At 43.6% G+C, this 22,884-nt stretch overlaps 2 protein-coding genes across 7 annotated transcripts in view; one reads left to right on the forward strand and one right to left on the reverse strand.

Moving 5' to 3' along the window:
• Nucleotides 1-8,632, reverse strand: part of LOC145519792 (uncharacterized) — a 256,509-nt gene extending 247,877 nt beyond the window's left edge. For 3 of the 6 annotated variants that reach the window (XR_014063919.1, XR_014063918.1, XR_014063920.1), the window contains exon 1: nt 4,965-5,393. Coding sequence is in view for 2 of the 6 variants with exons in the window: in XM_081524544.1 (XP_081380670.1) it covers nt 4,965-5,253 (289 nt within the window). In the remaining 4 variants the exon portion in view is untranslated. Of the gene's footprint in view, nt 1-4,964 lie in introns of all 6 variants that reach the window. The other 3 variants (XM_081524544.1, XM_081524543.1, XR_014063917.1) reach the window with 2 other exon arrangements.
• ADAMTS9 (ADAM metallopeptidase with thrombospondin type 1 motif 9) overlaps nt 2,018-22,884 on the forward strand; it is a 164,716-nt gene continuing 143,849 nt past the window's right edge. Inside the window, exons 1-3 of the mRNA XM_081524492.1 lie at nt 2,018-2,714; nt 3,281-3,681; nt 8,800-8,962. Coding sequence (XP_081380618.1) covers nt 2,600-2,714; nt 3,281-3,681; nt 8,800-8,962 — 679 coding nt within the window. The 5' untranslated portion in view covers nt 2,018-2,599. The remainder of the gene's footprint in view (nt 2,715-3,280; nt 3,682-8,799; nt 8,963-22,884) is intronic.

Genomic DNA, 22,884 nt, shown 5'->3' on the forward strand with positions numbered 1-22,884 from the left:
TTAAATGTTGTATCAAATGCGCAAGGGGTAGCACATGGTTCTCAAAGTTGATTATCATCATCATTATTATTCAGAAAAAAGATTTTGACTTGAATTATTTAGTAAGCTAGCTCAGTTGTCCTATTTATTATGATTGCAAATATCTTCCTAAGATTTTTGTTTTTAAGACTTGTTTATAGATGTAAATTCAGAGGTAAGCTAGTAACCCTTAAGAAAGGGTGAATAAACTCCCTGAGGATGAGAAATTCAGAAAGCCAGACTCCTGATCACCTCAGGAAGTTCCAAGAGAAACTTTGTATTTTTACTCCCTGTCAGCTGTAGAGATGGTTATTTGTATCAGGAGCAATGTTAAAGAACCACAAACAAAGTTCATCCCTTAATGCCAAGTCCTAGAAAGAAAGTGATGGAGAAAGAGCACACAATGAAACCTCTACCCTTACATATAAGAATTGCTACACTGTTAAGTTCTTTATGGGAGGGATTCAAAGTGAAAAAGAGTAAAATTGTTTAATGGGAAATACTGCAACGTGCTATATTTTTGAGTAATTTTATAGTGGCAGTCCTAGAATATTTTCCATAGGAATCAGCTAAGAGTTTGATTTCTTGATGTTTTTCTGTTTCCTGCTAAACTGTCAGCAAACCTCAGACACTGTGATTGTGAGGAATTTTTACTACATAATGAAAAGAAAGATTGTGTATTAGAAGAAATGTCTTTTAGTCAATACCTTGAAGGTTTAAGAAAAAGTTGTAAATATTACTCTTTAAAAATCTGATTGTGCGCTTAACAGGTGTTTCTATTTTGCCGTCTTTACATTGTATGCACCAATCATAAATTCCAGTCAAGGCAACATTGGTCTGTTTGGGTTAACCACTTCTTTAGGAAATTCTATTCTTGGCAAGTCATTTCTCCCTGTATCAGGAAAAATATTTACATTAATATTTCCAGAGTAGTGGACAGTTATATTGCTTTAGTCACCCCCTTCCCCACCCCATCCCCCACCCCGTGTAGGCAGTCTTTGGTGTTTTCATCCCTGAGTGCCAGCCTTTCAAGCAACAGAGAACTCTGGTTCTGGACTTTGGGGCAAATATTCATTTTTCACAGAAATTGTTCAAAAACATCCGGGATTAAACACCTCTCTCTCTCTCTCTCACACACACACACACACACACACACACGCGCGCGCGCGCGCACACACACACATACATACACACCATCCCTCTCTGGCAGAATTTCCGACTTTAAAATATGCATCCCAAGTCAGAGGTAGGTATAGTTTAAAGTGTCAGCCTTAAGCTGTCCCAAGCATCTCTCTGGCAAAAAGCAAGAGGAAGTGGTTGAGAAATCTCTGCAGGCACTGGTGCTTCCCCTCGAGTCAATGACAGTCCCCTCTCACACTCCCCAGCTGCCCATATCTCTAAAACCCGAGGCACTTGGGGGCGCCGAAAGCCCCGCCTCCTCTTGCTGCCCAGAGCAGTTCTTAACCTTTTTTGGGCCGGAGACCTACAGAAAGCTATAGACACTCTCTCGATGGGTCTGAGGTTGGGGCAAGCACAACTGAAAAGCTTTGGGAAACTTTGAGGAGACCATGAATTTGAAACACATCCTGAACTGCCAGATAAGAACCCCAGCTCTAAAACTCTTGACCTGGGGCGGTGAAGCCAAGAGCGGAGCTCCGAAGCCAAATCCCCTCCCTAGAGAGAAACTATCCTACGAGAAAGCGCTCCTGCACTGGGCCACTTTCACTCGTAAGAAACCAAAAGGAGACAGGGACAGAAATTCAGAAAGAGGAGAGAGAGAGATGGGGACGTGTAGAAAGATAAAAGGGATGGGGGAGATGCGGGAACTAGAGAGGTGCACGGTGGGACGGGGAGAAGAGACCACAAGCGGGAAAGGGGGCAGAGAACAGACTGACAGGGCGAGGGAGAGAAGAGATTCCGAAGGGAGAAAGAGACGATACGGGAGAGAGACTGAGAGCGCCAGGAAAGGGGGAGAACGTTCTCTGCTCTGACTCCCTAGGGCAGGAAGTCTCAGAAAAGCCCGTCCCGGGGAGATGGCGGACCGCACTCGGCGCCCCTGCGCTCCTGGCGACGCTGCGAGCAGCAAGTACCGCACGGCAGCCGAGGAGCCGAGTGGCAGGAGGCGGTCCCCACTCTCTCCGCTTTCTCCTCCCCTCTCTGAGAGGCGGGGACCTGAGTATTTGAGTAGCGCCCCCCCCCTCCGCCCCCAGCCCCCCATTCAAGAAGCCGCTCCGCTATCCCCGCCAGCACAGGGCGCCCGGCGCGCCTCGGAGCGCACGTTCCGCGCTTTCTCCTGCCGGCTCCTTGGACATTATGCGGCCAAGCAGCCGAGCCCCAGTCCTCCTCCTCCTCCTGCTCCTTCGACTCCTCCTGCGGCCCGAGCGGCTCAGCTCTCGGCAGGCGGCGGCGTTGCTCAGCCGAGCGCAGACGGGACCCTCGCCGCGAGACCTCAGCGACTCCTGAAGTCAAAAGTTGGCGGCGGGCACCGGGCTCCACGCGCTCTCCGCAGCCGCAGCCTCGTAGCCAAGGAGGGCAGGAGGGGAGGAGGGGTGGGGACGGCGGGGGAGGGGTGGGGAGCACCATGCAGTTTGTATCCTGGGCCACACTGCTAACGCTCCTGGTGCGAGACCTGGCCGAGATGGGGAGCCCAGATGCCGCGGCGGCCGTGCGCAAGGACAGGCTGCACCCGAGGCAAGGTAACGAGAGTCGGCCACGGGGACCCTTCCGCCCCTGTCGCCACCTCCTTAGCCTCCGTGTCCGACGGCGGACACCCCGCAGCGGAGGCCTCTCTCCCCTCTCCTTTTCCTAGAAAGAATTATCTCCCGCTTTGCAGCCTCTCCCTTCTTTAGGTCATTCCCAGCCAATCTCTAAAGAGACACTGGAAAGAACTTAGTCGCCCGGCCCCTTCTTTTAGCCTGATTTTTCTCCTTACCCAAGCCAGGCCCCAGACTATAGTTGGTTAGTAACTGGGGGCACCACCTCGTCGCATAATTCAGGGTATCTGTTAGGATCTATAATCATGTTATGTATTTTGTCTTGTTCAGTGTCTGACTCTGACAGCATCTAACACTGTTTCTGACGCATAGTAGGAGTTCAGCAAATATTTGTCCAGTGACAGAAGGTGAAGGGATTGACTTGAATGGGGAGGAAATAGCTGGAAAATAACTTAGGAGAACCCCCCCACACACATACACTTCATTTTTAAATTAAAACTTGCAGAAAACTGTATTATTGGTTCATGTGCCTCTGCTTCTCTCTACAGTGAAATTATTAGAGACCCTGAGCGAATACGAAATCGCATCTCCCGTCCGAGTGAACACTCTCGGAGAACCCTTTCCCACGAACGTACACTTCAAAAGAAGGCGACGAAGCATTAACTCTGCCTCTGACCCCTGGCCTGGCTTCGCCTCCTCCTCTTCCTCCGCTACCTCCTCCCAGGAGCATTACCGCCTCTCCGCCTTTGGCCAGCAATTTCTATTTAATCTCACCGCCCATGCTGGATTTATCGCTCCAATGTTCACTGTCACCCTCCTTGGGGCACCCGGGGTGAACCAGACTAAGTTTTATTCCGAGGAGGAAGCGGAACTCAAGCACTGTTTCTACAAAGGCCATGTCAATACCAAGTCAGAGCACACAGCCGTCATCAGCCTCTGCTCGGGAATGGTAAGTGGACGCGCGCCCCCTCCCCTGCCCTGCCCTCTCACCTCCTCACCCGCTTCTGGAAGATTTAATTGCTCTCTAGCCTAGGACTCTCACTGCGCCGTCTCCGCTCTGGCGTTAAACATGGGCTACAGACTTGTTTGCGTCCTACGCTTTGCTTTGGGTGGCTACTCCGGCGAGTGTGCTGACAGGCGAGTGTGCTGACACGAGAGAAGCTCATCCTCCCCGACACCCCCCCTCACCAAGTCCCGGGAGGGGGAGTTCTGGATGTTTCGGAGCTTTCTAGGGTCCAAATTCAGCTCAACTGTTGAACTGCGTGTTGCCCTACACCAGTAGGTGGCTGGGATGTCGGTTTCCAAACTCGAAGAGACTTGTCCTTCCCTTCTGCAAACTCGGCCGCCCAGGAGTGGAGCAGCTGAGCACAGGGAGAACCCGACTCCTTATTGGCGCATCTTGAGTAGGGGGTGTGGGCTGAGAATCCCCAGTGTCCGGTACGGGGAGTTCCTTCTGTGTGTTTTGGAGGGCGGTGCGTAATCTAGAGTCCCCACGTTCTCTCAGGGTCTTTTTTCATGTGCCAGGAACCCTGAGGCTGAACTGGATTGACAGGGAACAGCTCTGGTCTCAGGAACGGAAGGGTGGGCCCAGGGCTCAGGGGGCGGGGAAGAGGGCGGGGCCTGTCCTGGATGCTCTGCTTCAGCGAGGAAACTAGGAGTGGGGGTGCGTCGCAGTCCAACTCTGCACCCTGCTGGCGGGGTGGCCCCAAGAAGCTGAAATACTGGGGAGAGCTTGAAGAGACTTCAGTTCTCTTGAGATTTCCACTACCCATGAGGTGCCAGAGAATTCGAAAAGGGAGCCTGAGGTGCATATTTCCCTAGAGAGGGAGGGTGAGAGGGCGGGGAAGTCACCTCCAAGCGCTGCAAAAGACGCACTTAGCAGGGGACCCAAGCGTGTGCCCCTACCCGGTGTTTATTTACTCACCGCCCCCTTTTCTTTCCCCCTCCCCCCGCCCCACTTACCCTCTTGTCTGCCCTACACGGCGTCTGCCCGCTCCCTTTTGTGAGATTTGAGAGTCCGCTGTAAGGTTTTGGCCCAAGTGAGAGCAGTCCTAGGACTTCCCCAAGCGACGTGCGTTTCTGCCACTCGCTCTGACGCAGAAACTATCGTGGGTAAGGCTCTCCCAGCGCACAGGGGCTGTGCGCCCTGCTCCCCAGTAATGCAATTACTTTTCCCCAGAGCACCCATACTCCCAGCCGTTACCTTTTCTAAGTGGAAGCTTGACTACTTACCCAGGGCTCTTGGCTGCCCCCACCTCCGCGCGCTGCTGTTAGTGGCTCTAGGGTCCCAAATGTTGATGTCGCATCCGTCTCCACTGCTCAACCGAGGGGTCCGGTGGAAAGGGAGGCACGCTTGTAGACTGAAAGGGGGGAGGTTTAGGCTGCTGGGATGCGAGGATGAAGATGAACCCCCCTTTAGCCCCCAGCAAAGCTCCCAGAACCACGGTGCGTCGTTGAGATTGTTTGGGGGTGGGCGGAGACGGCAGTTTGGCGAAATGGGAGGGGGTACTGCGTGAGTCATCGCTGCCCCGGGACTCCTGGAATCCTTCTGTTCTTGGAAAGGTTGTTTGATCTGGGTGGGTATAAGTCAGGTGCTGGAACCCAGAGCATCAGAGTGTGCCCAGATCCCAAGGCTGTAACCCACAGTTCCAGAACGTTACTGATAGGGCTGCGTGTGTAAGTCAAGTTTGTAAACAGCCTTTACTCCTCCTCCCTCCCCGCCTCCACACCCTGCTGAGTGGCCCCAGCAGTGGTACAAACGTTTTGCTGCGCAGGACCTTAATTTCTGTTGGCAATTTTAGGTGGTAACTCGCACTTGTAACTACAGAGTAGTAACTCTCTTAGGGAACTGAGGGCCAAGACTAAAGAAAGACGAACTCCCTAGACCTTGAGGAGTCCATTTGTATTGCACCTAATTTGCAATCTGGCTCTTTTTTTGGAGGGGAGGGAGGTGCAGAAGATCTGGCATGTTATCTGAAAAATATGTGAGGTAGCCGTTTATAGCTGCAATGAATCTAGCTCCAAAATCCTTGCCCCTTTGTCTTCCTTTTGGAATTTATCTTTCTTGGAAAGATGTCCCCGTACCCGTTTGGTACTTGCAGTGTCTTGGCGCTCCTCCTGGCCCTCTCAGGAAATCTTCCTGGAAATTGTTCATTCTTTAGACTGAGCCATGCCAGCTTTTCCCCCTCCCCTCACCCTACTGGTCAGTTATTATTTTTCCTGAAATCCTTCTCAGATGTGTTTCTCACCTGTTCTGAGCATCCCTACTCTACCTCTAGACCTCTTTGCTTCTCTCTTTCTCTCTCATTAGGCCTGATGTCTAAGAAATATTTCTGTCTGGCTTCTTTTCCTGGTCTTTTCTCTTTAATCCCTGCCACACACTGCTTGTAAATTAATGATGACAAGGTGCAGAATCACACTGCTACCCTGTTCAGTTACTGCACATTCCTCCCCACTGCTTAGTGAATGACTATAAATTCTTCCATCTGGCACTTAAGGCCATTGACAGTGTACCTCCTCACCCCTTTGTGCATCCAGAATGTCTAGTCTCATCTGTCAAGCGTTGCTTCACAAACCCTACATTTCAGGCAAACTGTTTGTGCGCATTTCATTTCCCTCCTATCTCATAACCTTTGGGCCTTTAGATTTACTAGGTGACCTCAGCCAGCTTCACGTGCTCAAATCACACTCTTCTTTCAAAGTGTAACTAACGTATCTTGTTCCCCAGGAAACCTCTTCCTAGTCCTTCAGATTGCTGTCATCTCTCTCGCTGCACTTTCATAGACATGTACCTCTCTCCCTCCTTGATGTTTAGTGTGCCCTCCCTTGTATTATGGTTCTCGCAACACATGTTCTATCCCTTTTTCCTGGGAAGCAGGGTCAGCATCAATTCATTTCTCTCCCATAGTGGAACCTTTTGTATATTGTAAGTACTTAGAACCTGTATTTGAATAAATGGTCACCTTAGCCAAGAAAGGGTTACTCTTCATTCAAACAACTGTGTTGTGAATTAGCCACAAAATTAATTTGATCTCATTTATATTCCTATTACTGAACTCTTATTATGTGTCTTGTACTGTAATAAGTACTTTATGTATGCATTATTTCATCTAAATCGTTACAACAGCCCAATCTTTGAAAGAACCCATTTTGCAGTTGAGGGCAATGAATCTTTGAGAGGTGGGGACTTGCTTGTGGTTTCACAGGTAGTAAGTGACAGAACTGGGGTTCCCATCCTGTCCCTCTGACCATACTCTTAACCATGGGCCAGAGACTGAATCTGTGTTCCTAAAGAGAATTTCAGAGTTTTTTTTTTTTTTTAAAGACACTAGACTAGAGTCAGGGTACCTGAGTTCCAGATTTAGCAGGAGTACTATTCAGCTGCTTCTGTATCACTGAAGGGGACAAGTCAATTCCTGCCTCTGGACCTCAGCTTCCCCTTTTAATAATCAAAGATGAGAGACCTTCACCAGATGGGCTCCCAGGTTCTTTCTCAGTGTTTGTGACCTGTCTCTAGTAGCTTTCACATGTTGTTGTCGGTTTCTTGCTCTGTGCTCAGAGAGCACCAGAGTTGTGTTTTGAAAATAGGGAGAGGTGCCTGGGTAAAAGCAAACTTGTGAAATCACTTCTTCTCTGGAGGCCAGTTACTCTCTTATTCTGACACCATACTGTGTCAGAGCTATCTTCTCTTTACGTCAGGGGCTGATGAACCACATGGAGAGTTTTTTTTAAAAAAAATACAAATATTAGATCTTACTATTAGAAATACCAAATCTGCACACGAAGGGTGATTTCTCAAGTCTAAATTTATTTTTCAACTTCCCAGAAAATTTTGACACTTAGCTGGGTTTGGAAACCCCGGTGCTTAGCCAAGTACTTTAAAACTTTGTCATGCCTAAGAATTCTAAAATGTCAGTTCTTGGGCCCTACCTAACCCCCAGATATTTCAATTCAGTAGATCAGAATTTGGGTGGAATGTGATACGTGAGGGCTGATACTGCCACTGATGTTCAAGGACAGTCGTTTCCTGGGTCCAGGGGAAAGTCAAAGGTCTTTGACTTTTCCCCCACATTGAGGGAAAGGAACCACAAAGAATAGAAGAGCTTCATTTTTTTTTCCTTGAAACGCCGCCCACTAGCATGGCATGGGAAACTTTTTATTGCTCTTGTAATGTTTCCTTTGGGTGGTTCAACTTTGCAGCTTCATTTATAATTTGCAAAACTTGTGGGTATATAGGAAGGGGAGGAGAAAGAGTTACCGTGAAACTCTTAGAGTGATGGCAAACACAAATTATATCCTCGTGGTTAGAGGCTGACTCACTCTGCAACACCAAAATCCACTTCTGTTCCAAGCCCTGACAAGGTATCACTTTGTTAAGCACTTTACACACATTATCTCATTTAATCTGCACTGTGACAATACATATTTTTATCCCTCATTGATAAACAAGGAAGGTGAAGCTCAGAGTAGTTAAGGAACTTACCCAAGGTGGGCGAGCAAGTGGTGGCACTGAGATTGGAACCTTGGGCAGCCTGACTGGAAAATCTTATCCCAGGTCACTCCCTGTGGTCAGGGAAAGGGTTGATAAGAGGCTCCTCTGCCATTGTCCCTGGCAGCACCACCTTGAGCGCCTTCTGGTCAACATGTGCTTCCTGATTTTGAAGTCAGGATAAGGCTTTCTTGAGTAGGCTTTTCTCTTTGGAACTGGTACTTGTCCCTGTTTCCAGGCTGTCTTAATAATACACAGAAACCCTCTTTCAGCAGCCTGGAGGAGTGAATATAATTACAGCTTAAGCACCAAGGAAATATTTCTTAGAGACTGATTTGGATAGCAGGTTCTGTAGAGTCCAATCAAAGGTTAAGGTGCTGATACGGCAGAGAGTGAAAAAAGAAAAAATAAAAAAAACCCTACTTCTCCAAGTATATCAGTAAGATTTTCAGCTTAAGGAGCCCTCATAGGAAAGGAATTGGGTAAGATGGCACCACTTTCTTGGCATTGTTCCACTGTCCTTTTCCTCCCAGTGGCTAAGTTATATTAAATCAACCTCTCATCTCTCTCTATTTGCAGCTGGGCACATTTCGGTCCCATGATGGGGATTATTTTATTGAACCACTACTGTCCATTGATGAACAAGAAGATGAAGAGGCACAAAACAAACCCCACATTATCTATAGGCACAGCACCCCCCACAGAGAGCCGGCAACAGGACAGCATGCATGTGACACCTCAGGTATTTGCGTCTTGCTTAATACGAGATCCTAGCTGTGTGAGCTGGGTTACTTGCCAGGCCTCAAAGATGTAGCTATTTCACAGGCTACCGAGCGCTACCATTTACATTGTCTTTGTTATTCAGTCTTCAAGCCAGGTAGGTATATTCCCATTGTACAGATGTGGAAACTAAAAACAGGTTTAGTAACTTGTCCAGTGTCACACAGTTAATAAGTGACAAATCCAGGAGCTGAACTCATATAGCAGTGACTCCAAGCCCACTCTGGGCAGAGCCACCTCTTGTTGAAGTTGCTAATTTTTAGGATTAAGCTTTAGTGATGTCTTGAGGCTACCGTCATTGTATTCATTAGGACTTTTTTATTTTTTTACAGTGTACAAGTATGAAAAAGTCTTACAAATGGAAGGCACAAAAACTTCTATATGTTTATTGGTATTTTTTTCAATCAACTTCAATGTAACTAATGTTCTGTGACTTCAGGAAGTACAGGAATGGAGCTGTGGTTTGTGCTGTCAGGTGTCAGTTAAGTGCATATATACCTGCCACAGATTTTCTTCCATCTTGGTCAGATTCTTGGAGGCTTGGTGCTGACACGCTTGGCCATTGTCGGTTATATTTCACCTGGGAACACTGGAAAGCTTATGCTTGTGTATGCTTCTCAGTCTCCAGTCTTGAAGCACCCTTTCACTATCTCTGAAGCCTACTTATTTCTCTCTGATGGTCCTGTTTCTTTAGAAACCATCTATCTGTTTGGTCCTGTGTTTTAGGATGTTTGTTAAAATACCATCTTTTTTATTGTTTCTGAAATTTTATCCCTCCCCCCTATTCTTTATTTTTTAAAGTCTCTTCCTCAAATTAAGTGATTTCTCAGGGTGTTTCTGGTTTCTCCAAATAAGACCAAAATTCAAGACCAAGACGGTCTTCCTAAAATGGTCACTTGTTTCATCTTGTAACTATATCAGGTTCTTCCACTGTGGCAGAGTGTGATGTCCTCTTCTCTCCCAGATTTATTAGTTCTAAAGTGAAACCTTTAATAAAAGATGACACTGGCTTGTAACGTGGTATAGCCAAGTCGTAGGGTGTGTCATCCTGCTTTATCCCATTCAGTCCTGTGTTCTTAACCACCAGGGCTAACTGGAACATAACTGAAATGTTCTGTCTAGACTCTCTACAGAGCCAAGGGACAGAGATGGGAGTCTGAAGTCAGAAACAGTTATCAGGGTGCCAAGACTTCCAGCCATCTGCAAGTTGAATGGCAAGACATTTATCACATCTTTGTGGCCCTGCTAATAAGAATGTAGACCTTAACTTCTGACTTTCTAAATCTGAACTAGGAAGTGCCTATTTTATGCATATGTGTACAGAAAGGAAATGTATCTCTTCCACTTCTATCTTATATAATGTACATTCAAAAGATAGATAACATTTTCATTGATCAATTTGTTGAACATTGGCACTTTGTGACACTCTTGTCCCTAAAGTGAAAGCAAACCACCGTTTTTTAAAAACTGCCTTTTATTATTTATTATGATCCTATTTTTTACTGGCATTGGGCAAAGCCCTTTACCTACACGACTTCACTTAATTGTTACCACAGCAACCCTATGAGGCAGACACCAGTCTTCCCTCCATCGTGCCTGGTAAAGGAGCTGAGGCTTTCAGAGATGAAACAGCTTGCCTAAGATCTCACAGCTAGTCCGTGATGACAACCCATGATTTCCTGTCTTATCTTGCAACCTTCGCTGTGTGTAGCTGTGATGTGTATCAGTGTGTACATTTAGGTGTGTGTGTGTGTGTGAAAGAGAGAGAGAGAGAGAGGTCTTTCTTAATACTATCATTCCAAAAATCCTCGGGGTTCATTTTCTTAAATTAATTACCAAAATAAATAGACATTTGGTTTTCTGGACCAGAGGACAAGTCATTGTCAAGTTCAGTTAAAAACACAAAAGAGAGGGAATCTGCAAAGGTAAGGAAAGAGGACAGCAAAAGATGCCTTTGCTGTCTTTACCATTTTTTTGAAAAAAAACAAAAAAATTTTTTCAAAACCACTTAGTTGTGTTCTAATTAGCGGTATTGGGGCCTCCGAGCCACCTTCCAAATCACCAGTGCCAACTTTTAGTTTTCTGTCTGGCTTTTTGCTTGCTGGTGACCAATCTGGCAGACCCTTCCCTCACCCCGTGTGATGATTCAGAAGGCCGGCAGTTTTGATTGGCTCTTTCAAAGGTTGCTGTTGGACTATGCCGCTCTGGTTTCTCTCTCCCAGCTGCTTCTGCACCCCTTCTTTGAGTTCAGATACAGGAAGCTCAGAGCAATTGGAGAGAACTTTGGGACATGGCAGATTTCACCAGCAGCCATTAGCGGGATGGACCAGCAGATCAGAAACCTCCAAAATCCAGGGAGCTTTGGCACGGGGAGTAAAAGTAGGTGCGGATGGGAGAAGTCCCTCTGTCCAGGGATTATCTGGCCAATGCAAATATCAGTTCATTCAGCTTCAGAGATTTCCCCCAAAAGCAGTGGTTGGTAATCAGAGGTAAACTTTAAAAGTGCCCTGGGAGCCTCATGCAGATTCTTTAAACAAACTCCTCTTGCAGGGAAGTGAGATGGAGCAAGAATCAGTGGGGTTTAAAAAGCATTCCAAGTGAGTTAGAAGTTCAGTTCTGTGTGAGAGTTCCTATTAAAGTGGGATTTCGGACAGTAAGCACTGTCCATAGCTGGCACTGACTTTGCATCTCCATCACTGCTTTCCATCGTCTCTTCTCATAAAGTGATAGATGATTCGAGCTAGAAGAAACTAGCTCTAGGTCAGCATGCTAACTCTACCCAGATAAACTGTAGGCCTTGGATGTTAAATTACTTATTTACAGGAGTGATACTTAAATATTCAACAAGAAACCTTCAGAATTTAAGATGGCTCAAGCCTGGGAGCAGGCACCTGGAAGCTTCAGTTTTGCTGGATTATGAGAGCCTTCCTGGGGGCAGGGCACTGTGGCTGTGACACTGCTTCCTACAGATGGAATAGAAGTCTTGCTCATTTCTGATTGTCACTGTATGTTGAATTTTCAAAAAGGATTCTGAGAAAAGGTCTATTAAAAAGACATGTAGAAGAAGTCTTATGGAGTAAAAATGTTATGGAATTAGAAAGGAGTCTACAACATAACTTATTCATTAATGTGTGCATTTATTCATTCAGCCATGAGCTATTTATTGAGTAACTCCTCTATACCATGAGGGTTAAACCATCTTTTTACAGTTAGATATGTGACCTGAAGCACATTTAAAACGTAAAGTAAGAGTAACATGCCCCTTCCAAGAGGGTAGGTAGGACTAAATGAGTATGAAATAATGAAAACTCCAGGGACAGATGGTAGACAATCACTGAATGGGAGATTTTTTTTTTTTTTAATGATCATAAAAATAGAAATTAAGACACCATAGCTAGGTATGGTGACTCAAAATATTTGGTATTTAGACTCAAAATACCAAAACTCAAAGTTAATCATATCCCTGTGGTTAAGCTTAGAGCTTCTTGGTCACCTGATCATAAAAGGCCAATAAGAGACTTTCCCCATGGTGCCCCTGCCAGTGAGTGGCAGGGCTAAGAGCCCTTTCTTTGTGTTTTTCTCTACCTAATGCAGCATTTTGAAATTTTATTTCTTGCTACTTTCTCTTAGCTCAATGTCTGTATCTCTGTTTTCCCATCATTGGTTGTGTCTACCTGTGTGCCCGTTGGCCACTTGAGTGTCTATGCATTGGTTTGTGGTTTCCATCCTGTTTGTAGGTTCCTCAGGATTCAGGATGGGGTGTGGGGTAGCTTCTCTTTCTTATGGCAGGCCCTTGTGACTGGTCTCCCTTGCCCACTGGATCCTCAGTAGAGGTCTTTGAGGTGACTTCCTGCCCGCCCTAAACGCCAGGGGGGCCGAGTGGTAGACTCATCGGAGCTGTTTGGGGGGGAGAGTTTGTTGCTTTTTAAAAGCCTCTTCCTGCTGATCCTTTGCATTGCATTTCCAGATGACACCCCAAGTTCTGTTTCGCAGATACTTGCTATTTGCCTCTGGATTTTATGCAAGAGGATTTAGTTGTTTTTGTCAGTGAAAGAGATGTGTTTCCCAATAGGTGAATCAGAGAAAGCCAGGAGAAAAGACCAACAGAAAGTTGTTCTGTTTGCCTGGACCTAAAAGACAGTGACTCTCTCATCCGCCCATCTCAGCAAGGCTAGCTGTTTTGCTTTCCCTTAAGGCATTTAAGAGTTGTATACTCACTGACCCATCAATGCCTCTTCTAAGGAAGTAATTGGACATTTGTGTAAACAGGTTTATATACTGCGTCTGGTGTTGTTTATTATAGCAAGTGACTGGAAGCAACCTAAGTGCCTTTGGTTGAAGGATAGATCAATAATTGATGAAGTCTGCATTTGATGGATTCTTATGCAGCCATTAAAAATGATGGCACAGATTTAGGTTAACAAACCCAGAAATACATATATTAAGTGCGCACACAAGTGATGAAGTAATATGAGGGTATGATCTCATTTTTAAAATAATGACAGAGTGTGTGGGAGAGCATGCATGTATAAAGAAAAAGATCTGAAGCAGTAGGCACAAAAATGTTAAAAGGGACCATTTCTTTTTGGTAGAAACATAGGCAATCTTTGCATTTTTAGCTTATATTCTTATATTTTTGTCATGATTCTATAATAGGTTCATTATCAAAAAATGCAGTTGAAAATAAAAGAGAGAGTGGCGTGTAATCAATTTGTAATCCCAAGGCACTTGTCACCAGGGACAAATAGCCAAGTCAAGGTCCCACGTTTTTGTCTTTGGGATGAGGTAATCTCAATATCCAGGCAGATAAAATCCCTGCCTTGTGGCTACTTCTTTGGGACACCGGGACCGGTCAAAGCTGAGGCTCCATTCCCACCTAGCTAAACTGCCTTGTGCCTGCTGTACTAACTAACTGTGGGATTATAATGGGATTACCATGGGTTAGTCTTAGTTAGATGCTGGGACCTCTGCCTGTCACCCCTATTAGAATATACTGTCACTTCTTGGTTGGGCTCCTAAAGATGCGATTGTAAAGCCTGAAAAATACAGGATGCCTATGGAATCACTGTGCTGCACACTTTCCATATATTATCATATGTAATTCATTCATCAATACTGTGGGTAGGTATTATTAGCCTGTTTTACGGTTGAGTAAATTAGGTCTCAGTGAGGTTGAGCCTCTTGTCCAAAGTCACACAGCTGGTAGGAAGTTGGCCTGACACTTGAATCCAGATCTGATTCCAGTTTGCTCTGCTGTGAGCCAAACTTCATTGAAAACACAAATGGAAGCTGCCATCTAAAAAAAATTGCTTACTCATGTTTTCAGAGCATCCCCTTTGACTTCTATATAATTTCATCTTTAAATAATACTAACAGTGGCTAATGTTTGTTGAGTGCTTACTGCATGGCAGACGCTGTTACAGGTGTTTTCCATGGATTATATTTAATCTTTACCTCAATTTTCAGTTTTGCAGATAGGAAAACAGAGACATAGAAAAAGTCCTTAAGGGTTATAGCGCTCCTAAACATACCATTTTCCACAACCCTTTTGTTCTGGTCTGGCTAAAGTAGTTTTTTGGCCTGTCCCTTTGTTTATTCGATTGCATTTGTGTATGAATTATTTTTGCTGGAACTTTTTTTTTTTTTTTTTTTTGCTGGAACGATTTTTTAAAGTGCATTCCTAGAATCTGATTTGTTATGAGGAGGATTGCCTGCTGCCTGGAATTCCCACTAAGGCTCTGATGACTCACAAAGCCTGTCTCCAGCTTGCTTCTGTTGGAGTATATACTTGTTACACGTTAACCTCGTGTATCCCATTAATAATTTAGCATAGATTAGCTGATTAGATTAGCTGCCCTGAGAGTTGGGCCCAAATGGAGTGAGAGACAGAGGTAAGAAACAGACCTCAGAAGGGGTCTAAAGGAAACAATTCTGGGACGGCTTGAGGGTCCCAGGCAGTGACAGAAGCTTTGGTTGACCTCCTACTTCTGCCTGGCCCAAAGCCTGTCTGATGTTTTGTGTGTGTGTGTGTGTGTGTGTGTTTAGTATTTTTAAAGTTTTTATTGAATTTGTTGCAATATTGCTTCTGTTTTATGTTTGGTGTTTTGGCTGAGAAGCATCCTAGCTCCCTGAACAGGGATCGATCCTGCAACTGCTGTAGTGGAAGATAAAGTCTTAACCACTGGACTGCCAGGGAAGTCTCATGTGGTTGTTGGTTAATTAGTGATTTGTGTGAGAGGCCAGCCTGCCACCACTTTCCCACAGCCCTTTTCTCTCCTTAGATCCTTTTCCCTCCTCCTTTTAGCCTATGAACAGGCCACACTGAAGGTACCATGTGCTGGTCAATGTGAAAGCGCATTGTGGGTTTTTTCATTTAGTCCTATGGCAGCTTCCCGGGAGGAAGATGTGTCAGTTATTCCCATTTTACAAATGAAAAAACTGAACTCGAGAGACGAACTTGTGTAAATAGGAAATAGCTGACCCTCAAACCCAAGGTCTATTGGAATCTTTAAAGATGGATTTTGCCAGTTGGGGTTTATTGTTTTGGCTTGATTTCTTTTCATTTACCTATTTTTGTTCCTCATCCATCTTTATACATCTTTCCCCCCTTTTTTAAATTCTTTGATGGACCCTATATCTATTAAATAGTAAATAACAGCAATGACTTCTAAAATCCTCTGTAAATTACTAGAAAAGTACTGTTTTAAATAATTGAATTCTTGAGCTTGTTTTCTCAGCTTTATATTTCTTGTAGCATTTATATTAAAAAATTGCTTTTATTTTGTTTTAACATTGGGATTAATAGTGCAGCACTCCAATAAAATTGGCAAAGGGTAGTAAAACAAACTTCTAATGCAGGACCTATTCTCATCTAATTTTTAAAAAATTTTCATCATGTTTTTTAAAAGACATTTTATTATGAACATCTTCGAGAAAAGTACTGCTGCTGCTGCTGCTAAAGTCACTTCAGTCGTGTCCGACTCTGTACGACCCCATAGACGGCAGCCCACCAGGCTCCCCCGTCCCTGGGATTCTCCAGGCAAGAATACTGGAGTGGGTTGCTATTTCCTTCTCCAATGCATGAAAGCGAAAAGTGAAAGTGAAGTCGCACAGTTGTTTCCGACTCTTAGTGACCCCATGAACTGCAGCCTAGCAGCCTCCTCCGTCCATGGGATTTTCCAGGCAAGAGTACTGGAGTGGGGTGCCATTGCCTTCTGTGCAAGAAAAGTACAGGCAGAAGTAAAATGAACCACCCATATGTACCATCTACATTTAATGATGAGAAAGTTTTTTCCCCAATTTGCTTCTTATTTTTCCTTTTTGTTAAAGTAAACCTAAGTATCATGTCATTTTCTAAATACTCTAATATATGTCTCTGAAAAATCAAGATACATTTTCTAACATACCTGTGATAGTGTTTGTCATGGTGAACAGAATTAATAGTAATTACTCCGTATCATCTAAACAGTATCTATGTTAGCATTTTCGTAATGGTCTCCCAAATACCTTTATATAGTCCATTTGTTTAGATGATGCTCTAAACAAGGTCCACACACTACACTTGGTTGTTAGGTCTCTTAAGGAACTTGTCACTTTATTGTCATTGCCATTGTTGTTAACAGTCACTGTTTTCTTTCTAGTTTTAGTTTTGCTCCCTATGACCCATTTTTTCTTTTCCATTTCTTTCACTCTCTGACTCTTCTTTATTACCCTAAGATCGGGGTGCATCTGCAACAGTTTGAAAGAGCAGGGTCAGCCCCTAAACCTAGAACACAGCAAAAAGAAAGCCACCAGGAATGAGCCACTTATCAGAGTAATTTCCTTGAGCACAAAAGGTGGTGTGTTCGGTTGTTTTCCTGACGCTTTGTTTGGAGTCTCCTAAAAACCTCCTCCCCCTTTTTGTTTAAACTGACCAATAAAAAGATCCTCAGGTTACAATATTTACTGTGACTACCTTATCTACCATTCAAGAATTTCACTCACGTGTGTTCTGAAACCCAGAAGAGCCAGTTTGCAGTTGGGAATGTGAAATGGCAGGTTAGGTTTGAATGTGAAATAAGGTCTCTGTGCTGTATGACACACTTTCCTGTCCCCTCCCACGAGCCCTTTTGATAAACTTTTGGATTCAGAGAGAGCCCGATGGTGGACCATTTCACCTTTGGTCCCAAATCAAGACCTTTCCCTGTCACCTGTCATCAGATCTCAGTTATGTTCCTTTCTGCAAAAGCCCATTCACTGCCCAGGAAAAGAGTCAAACAGATACTTGCTAGTTTGTTCATCTTCCCAGGAAACCCCTGAAACAGTTAAGATGCACGTCCTCTAAAGAAAGAATGTAAGAAATGATGGAAACCTGGGACAGAGGGCAGCCATCAGATGTGCCAGCTGATAGTGGCAGGAGGTATTTGGGGTAAATTTGAGGGCTTTCAGACCTTCACTTGAGCAGGCTGTCTTTTTGGAGTAAGACATTGGAGAAGCTCATGGTTCTCTTCTTACAAGGGTTTTCTTCATTTAAACCCATTCATTTAATAAAGTGCTATTTACTCATACAGTTGAGGTTTAAAATTTTTGTTTCTTGCATATTTATTGAGATATAATTGGAGGTTTAAATTCTTGAACTTTGTATCTGCCAAAGTTAGGTTCTTTGTGATAATTAGATTATTATAGAATCCTTGTGATAGCTATTTGTGGGTAGCTAGAGTCTGCTTGTGTCTGGACCAGACTTCTGCATGGAAATGCTGTACAACCCCAGATCATTAGTAAGTACAAAGCATTCTGCATGTCACAGAAAGGAGCAGGAGGAAATTCAAAATACAGTGGTTGTGTACTTGTGGGCAGTGGACTTTGAGAAGGAGTAAAAATAAATGAGTGGCAAATATTGGCAAAATGCTTCCTTTTTTATCAATTCCCCGTCTCTCATATGACGTTAGAGTTAGGGTAGGGTGTTAGGAATGCACTTGTCCTGTGATGTGTGAGAAAAGTTTAAATTAATAGGATAGACCTCGGAATTTTCCTGGTAAGATTTTAATTTTTTACAAATATTTTTATTTTCCATTATATTGGAAAATATATTATATATATAGTTTCCATTATATTGGGAATTATATGTATACTACATATGTATATATAATATATTCTAGTATTTTCTTCATTTTTTTTCTATTAATGTATTATTTATACACAGAAAACAGCCATCTTTTTCAGTGTACAATTTTTCAAGTTTTGGCATATAGTCAGATAACCATTATCACAATCAAGATAGAGAATGATTCTTGCTGTGCTTTGCAGCAGCCTCCTATTTTCTCTCTAGTTTGGCTTTCTCCAGAATGTCATATCACTGGAATCATTAAGCATGGTCATTTGAGGTTCATACACACTGTTGCCTGCATCAGTAATTCATCCCTTTGTATTGCTGAATAGTGTTCCACTGTATGGGTAGACCTTGATTTGTTTATTACCCAGTTGAGGGATAAAGTTTGGCAATGAAAAATGAAACTTCTATAAACATTTGCATGCAGATATCAGGGTGAACATACATTTTCAGTTGGATAAATACCTAGAAGTGAGATATCTGAGTTATATGGTAAGCTTATGTTTAACTTTATAAGAAACTGCCCATCTGCTTTTCAAGGTGACTGTACATTTTGTAGTCCCAATGGCAGGGTATAAAAGTTCTGCTGCATCTTCACTAGCACTTGGTATGGGCAATATTTTATTTGGCTGATTTTGTTTTTTAATTTTAGCCATTCTAGTAAGTGTGTAGTGGTATCCCTTTGCAGTTTTAATTTGCATTTCCCTAATGACTAATGATGTGCTTATTTGCTGTCTGTATTTTCTATGGTGAACTGTCTGTTCAAATTCATTCCTTGAAAAAAAAAAAAAACTGGAACATCTGTTTTTGTGTTAGTGAAGTGAAGAGTACTTTATGTATTCTGATATAAGCCCTTTATCAGATATGTAGTTTGCAAATACTTTCTCCCAGACTACAGCTTGTCTTTTCATTTTCATTTGCAGACCCTGATTTCATGTAGTCTTCCTTATTTTTTTGCAAACATTTCATGCTCTGTGGACTTCATGCTGTCACGGGATGACACTGCAGGAAAGCATAGTAGACGGTGCAGTATAGGCTTTGTCCAAGACCCAGGTGCAGAGAAATGGACTCAGAAAGACTTCTTTAAGTCTAGTTATTCAAAGCCATTGTCTGTGCCAAAGGAATGGGACATTGTTATGTTTCTTTCTAGCTGATGTCTAGAAACACAACTTGCAACTTCAAGCCCGTGTAGTTAAATGATAGGAATGGTTCCTCTTGCCTAATGGATGCATTTACAAAGGAAACCCTGAATTCCTAAGAATGCAGCTGTGTTCTGCTTCACATTATGTGCACACAAGAGAGAAAGCCAGAGGAGAGTGAGACAGTGACACACATAGAATTTAGCAGTGTAAGATTCAGCTGTGTGTGACCACACATTTTTGGGGAAACAGGAATGGGAGACATGACTCCATTTTCCTGCAAAGTTCCTATTCTGTGCTTTGTGGGCAGTATATGGTTTTCGAAAGGTAACTTGATTATGAGCTAGTTTTTTTTTTTTTTTTCTTTTAAGCCTATTTCCTAATCCTGACATTTGATGCTATTCCAGTGATCAAGTCAAATCAGAGAATAGAAATGGTTTTTAGAAACTGTCACCTATGTTAGCAGTTCCAAAATAAGCACTTTGCAGTGAGAAATGGAGATACATATATGGTCCCTTCCTTGGTATTTTTTTAACATCACGTATAGCACACTTCTTTTCTCTTGGTCTCTCTCCATTGCAGTTATTCTGTCTCCTTCTATGTGCCCGCCCTGTGTAGCATTGGTTATTTTTTTCATATCCTCTCTGAGTGGCCAAGAGAGGAGACGGTTGGGTTTTGCAGTTTTTGAATCTTAGGACTTCATTTTCAGCATTTCTCACTTTCATCTTGTTAAATATGAGAACTCATCAGTTTTCAATATTGGAATGAACTTTAGAGAACTTCTTGTCTCTGACTTTGTGGATAAGAGGATCGAGGCTCCGAATTTTGAAGGGATTCATAATCTTGGAGCCAAAGTGAATGGAAAAAATGAGCTCTTAACAAACATAGGCCTCTTCCTTCCTATATTCTTTCCAGGCTGTAAATCAGAGAAAATATAAAAATAAAATATAAATCAATTCATGGTGCCTGGAAAGAGGATGTTCAGAGGTGCAACTCAAATGGGATTTTGGGAGTGCCACTGGGTTTATTGTAAGTGTAATGATAACTATGAATAAACTAGTGAGAGCATTTAAAAAGTTATATCAAGGCTATAGAGAAAGATATTAGGCTCTTAATTCACTTAAGGGATTGAGTTGTCACAGCAAGCGCTGAATATATAGCAACTGAATATATGAGCTGGGCCAGGGTGCTGTGGGCTGGTGACCTGTGGTTGGGAGGGCCCCTGGTGAGTTCAAGCTGTGATCAGAGTATAGTGTGTCCTTACAGGCACTCAGGACTGTGGTGGCCAGAATATGGACATCATGATGAAGGGTTTCTACTGCAGGCCTAGTCTAAAATTGTCCTCAGTTGCCTGGAAACTGGGAGACTGGTGTATCAAACGAATGTAGGAGATATGCTCTCTAGGAGTTGTTTAGAAGCCTTTTTAAAGGACTCCAGTCCAAGTGCCTTTTAGTCTGGGATATGGGAGCCATACCTAGACCCACCGTGGGCATCACAGGGCCACCAGGAGCTGCACAGAAATGTTAGCACGAGTCCCTTTATTCTAGTAGCCCTAAAAGGCTGCTCAACCTTAGTAATGAGTTGTTGTGACCAGTACCTCTACAGCGCTTACTCTGCGCCAGGCTCTATTTCAGCACTTTCCCTGTATATTGAGTGATTCAGCCCTTCCTACCACCCTGGTAGGGAAGAATCATCATTATCTCCATTTCACAGATGAGGAAACTGAGGCCCAGAGGGCTTCAGTGACCTGCCCAAGGTCCCAGATTGAATGCACAGAAACTAGGATTTCAATATAGCTCTCTCTGACTCCCAAACTCTTAGCAGCACATTATGGTGCCTCCTGTATTCACACTGCAAACACTTAATGCCTAGAATGTACCAGCCTTTACCATAGCCAATAGCTCCATGTGGCTCTGGAGCCCTTGAAATGGCACTGGTGCTGCCTGTTGAAAAGATAATATTGGGTTGCCAAAAGATTTGTTCGGGTTTTTCTGTAAGATGGTGTGGAAAACCCAAATTAACTTTTTGACCAACCCAATATTTTTGGATGTATTAGGTTAAATAGAATATATCATTGAAATTAATTTTGTCTGTTTCTTTTGAATCTTTAACATGTGATTACTGGAAATTCTTATCTTCCATGTAGGGCTCACATTTTGTTTTTCCTGGAGACTGTTGGCCTGGAAGATCCCACGTCATGTCACAAAAAGGCCTGTGTAACAACCATTGGAAGCAGGCTGCAGACAGTGCAGGGTGACTGTAGACAGCTGGGACCCCGCTGGGCAGAAGGGCCCATCTCCCCTTATTGCTCAGAGATGGAATGAGTCAAAACCAACATTTCCCTAGGAGTCTATTTCAGGATATTAATAGCAAAACCAAACAAACTCTGAAACCTATAAAATACAGGCCTGGGTATGTTCAGCATTGTGCTATTTCAAATAGATGTGTTTTAAATATTTTCTGAAGTTATTTCAAGGATGCCTCAGTTTGATCATTTATGAAATGGAGCTAATAGGGCTTGTTGCATGTGGTGCTGTGAGGAACAATCAGGTTAGTCCATGTAAAGTGCTTTCAATAGTGCTTGGCACAGTGGAAAGCTTAAAACAAATGTGAGCCAGAATTATTGTAACAGTGTAGTCAGTGTTGTTGTAGTTACTGCATGTAGTTGAAGGAGCTGGGGGATGCTGAATATGGGAGGATGCAGCAGGGCCTTTGGGGCAAGAGTCCCAGCTTCTGCACCTGAGTCAGCAAATTTACCTCCCCAGTATAGGGGAGGCCCCCAGCCCTTGGAAGGTGGTGTGATGACCCTCAGGTATGCCTCCCACCACCCACCACCAACCACTCATCACAACCCTTTGAAATGCAAGAAACCTCTAATTGTTTTCTCCCAATGACATCTCCTTCTGTCCCAGAGAGGAAAGTTCGTCAGTACACTCCTCTTCATCTCATTCTATTTCCAAGGACTTTCAATCCCCTCATAAATTGGCCCAGATCCCATAATTTTCCTGATTCCATGGATAAACAAAACATAGACTGGTTTCTTTTCTGCAAAACTTCTCAGAGCTCTTAAAATGCTAATGTGTATGGAGAAAGTCCCAGATGTAAATGCTGTATAAAGTATTTTGCAAACACACTTGGCTTGTTTTGGAAAATATCTTCTGGGACTAACGTTCCATAAACCGCTACTGGGGAAACATTGTCCATGAAGGTTCTGGCCAGCCAAAAGGGAAATCTCTCCCGCCATTGCCCTTTGCACCCTTGTCCCCCTAGCCCTGTGTGTGGAGCACAGTTAGATGTTGGACTGGGCGTGCCATTCCCCCACCCCACCCCACCCCAAAACTAACAGTTTGTCCAGAGAAATGGGACACATTTGGGTACATGACTCTCTAGAGTATCCAGGAATTCACTGTTGTTTTTCAGGCTATCAAACTGAGTACCCTTAAAAAAATTAAGTCTTGATGATTTCCATTCATATGCTTTAGAAATTTATATACACAGAGCAATTCCTTCCCTTAGTTCCTTCCCCATCCCGTTTCTAGAAACACATTGTTCTTTATATTAGAACATTCATTGGTTTTATGGCTAGTTTTGTTTTTATGTTTTATCTCTTTCTTCCTTACACTGTGCTTATTTACTCATCTTGCTCTGATCCCAGTA

The sequence above is a fragment of the Giraffa tippelskirchi genome, chromosome 9 (assembly GCF_054371585.1).
Source record: "Giraffa tippelskirchi isolate mGirTip1 chromosome 9, T2T-mGirTip1v1.2.pri, whole genome shotgun sequence".
Classification (NCBI taxonomy): Eukaryota; Metazoa; Chordata; class Mammalia; order Artiodactyla; family Giraffidae; genus Giraffa; species Giraffa tippelskirchi.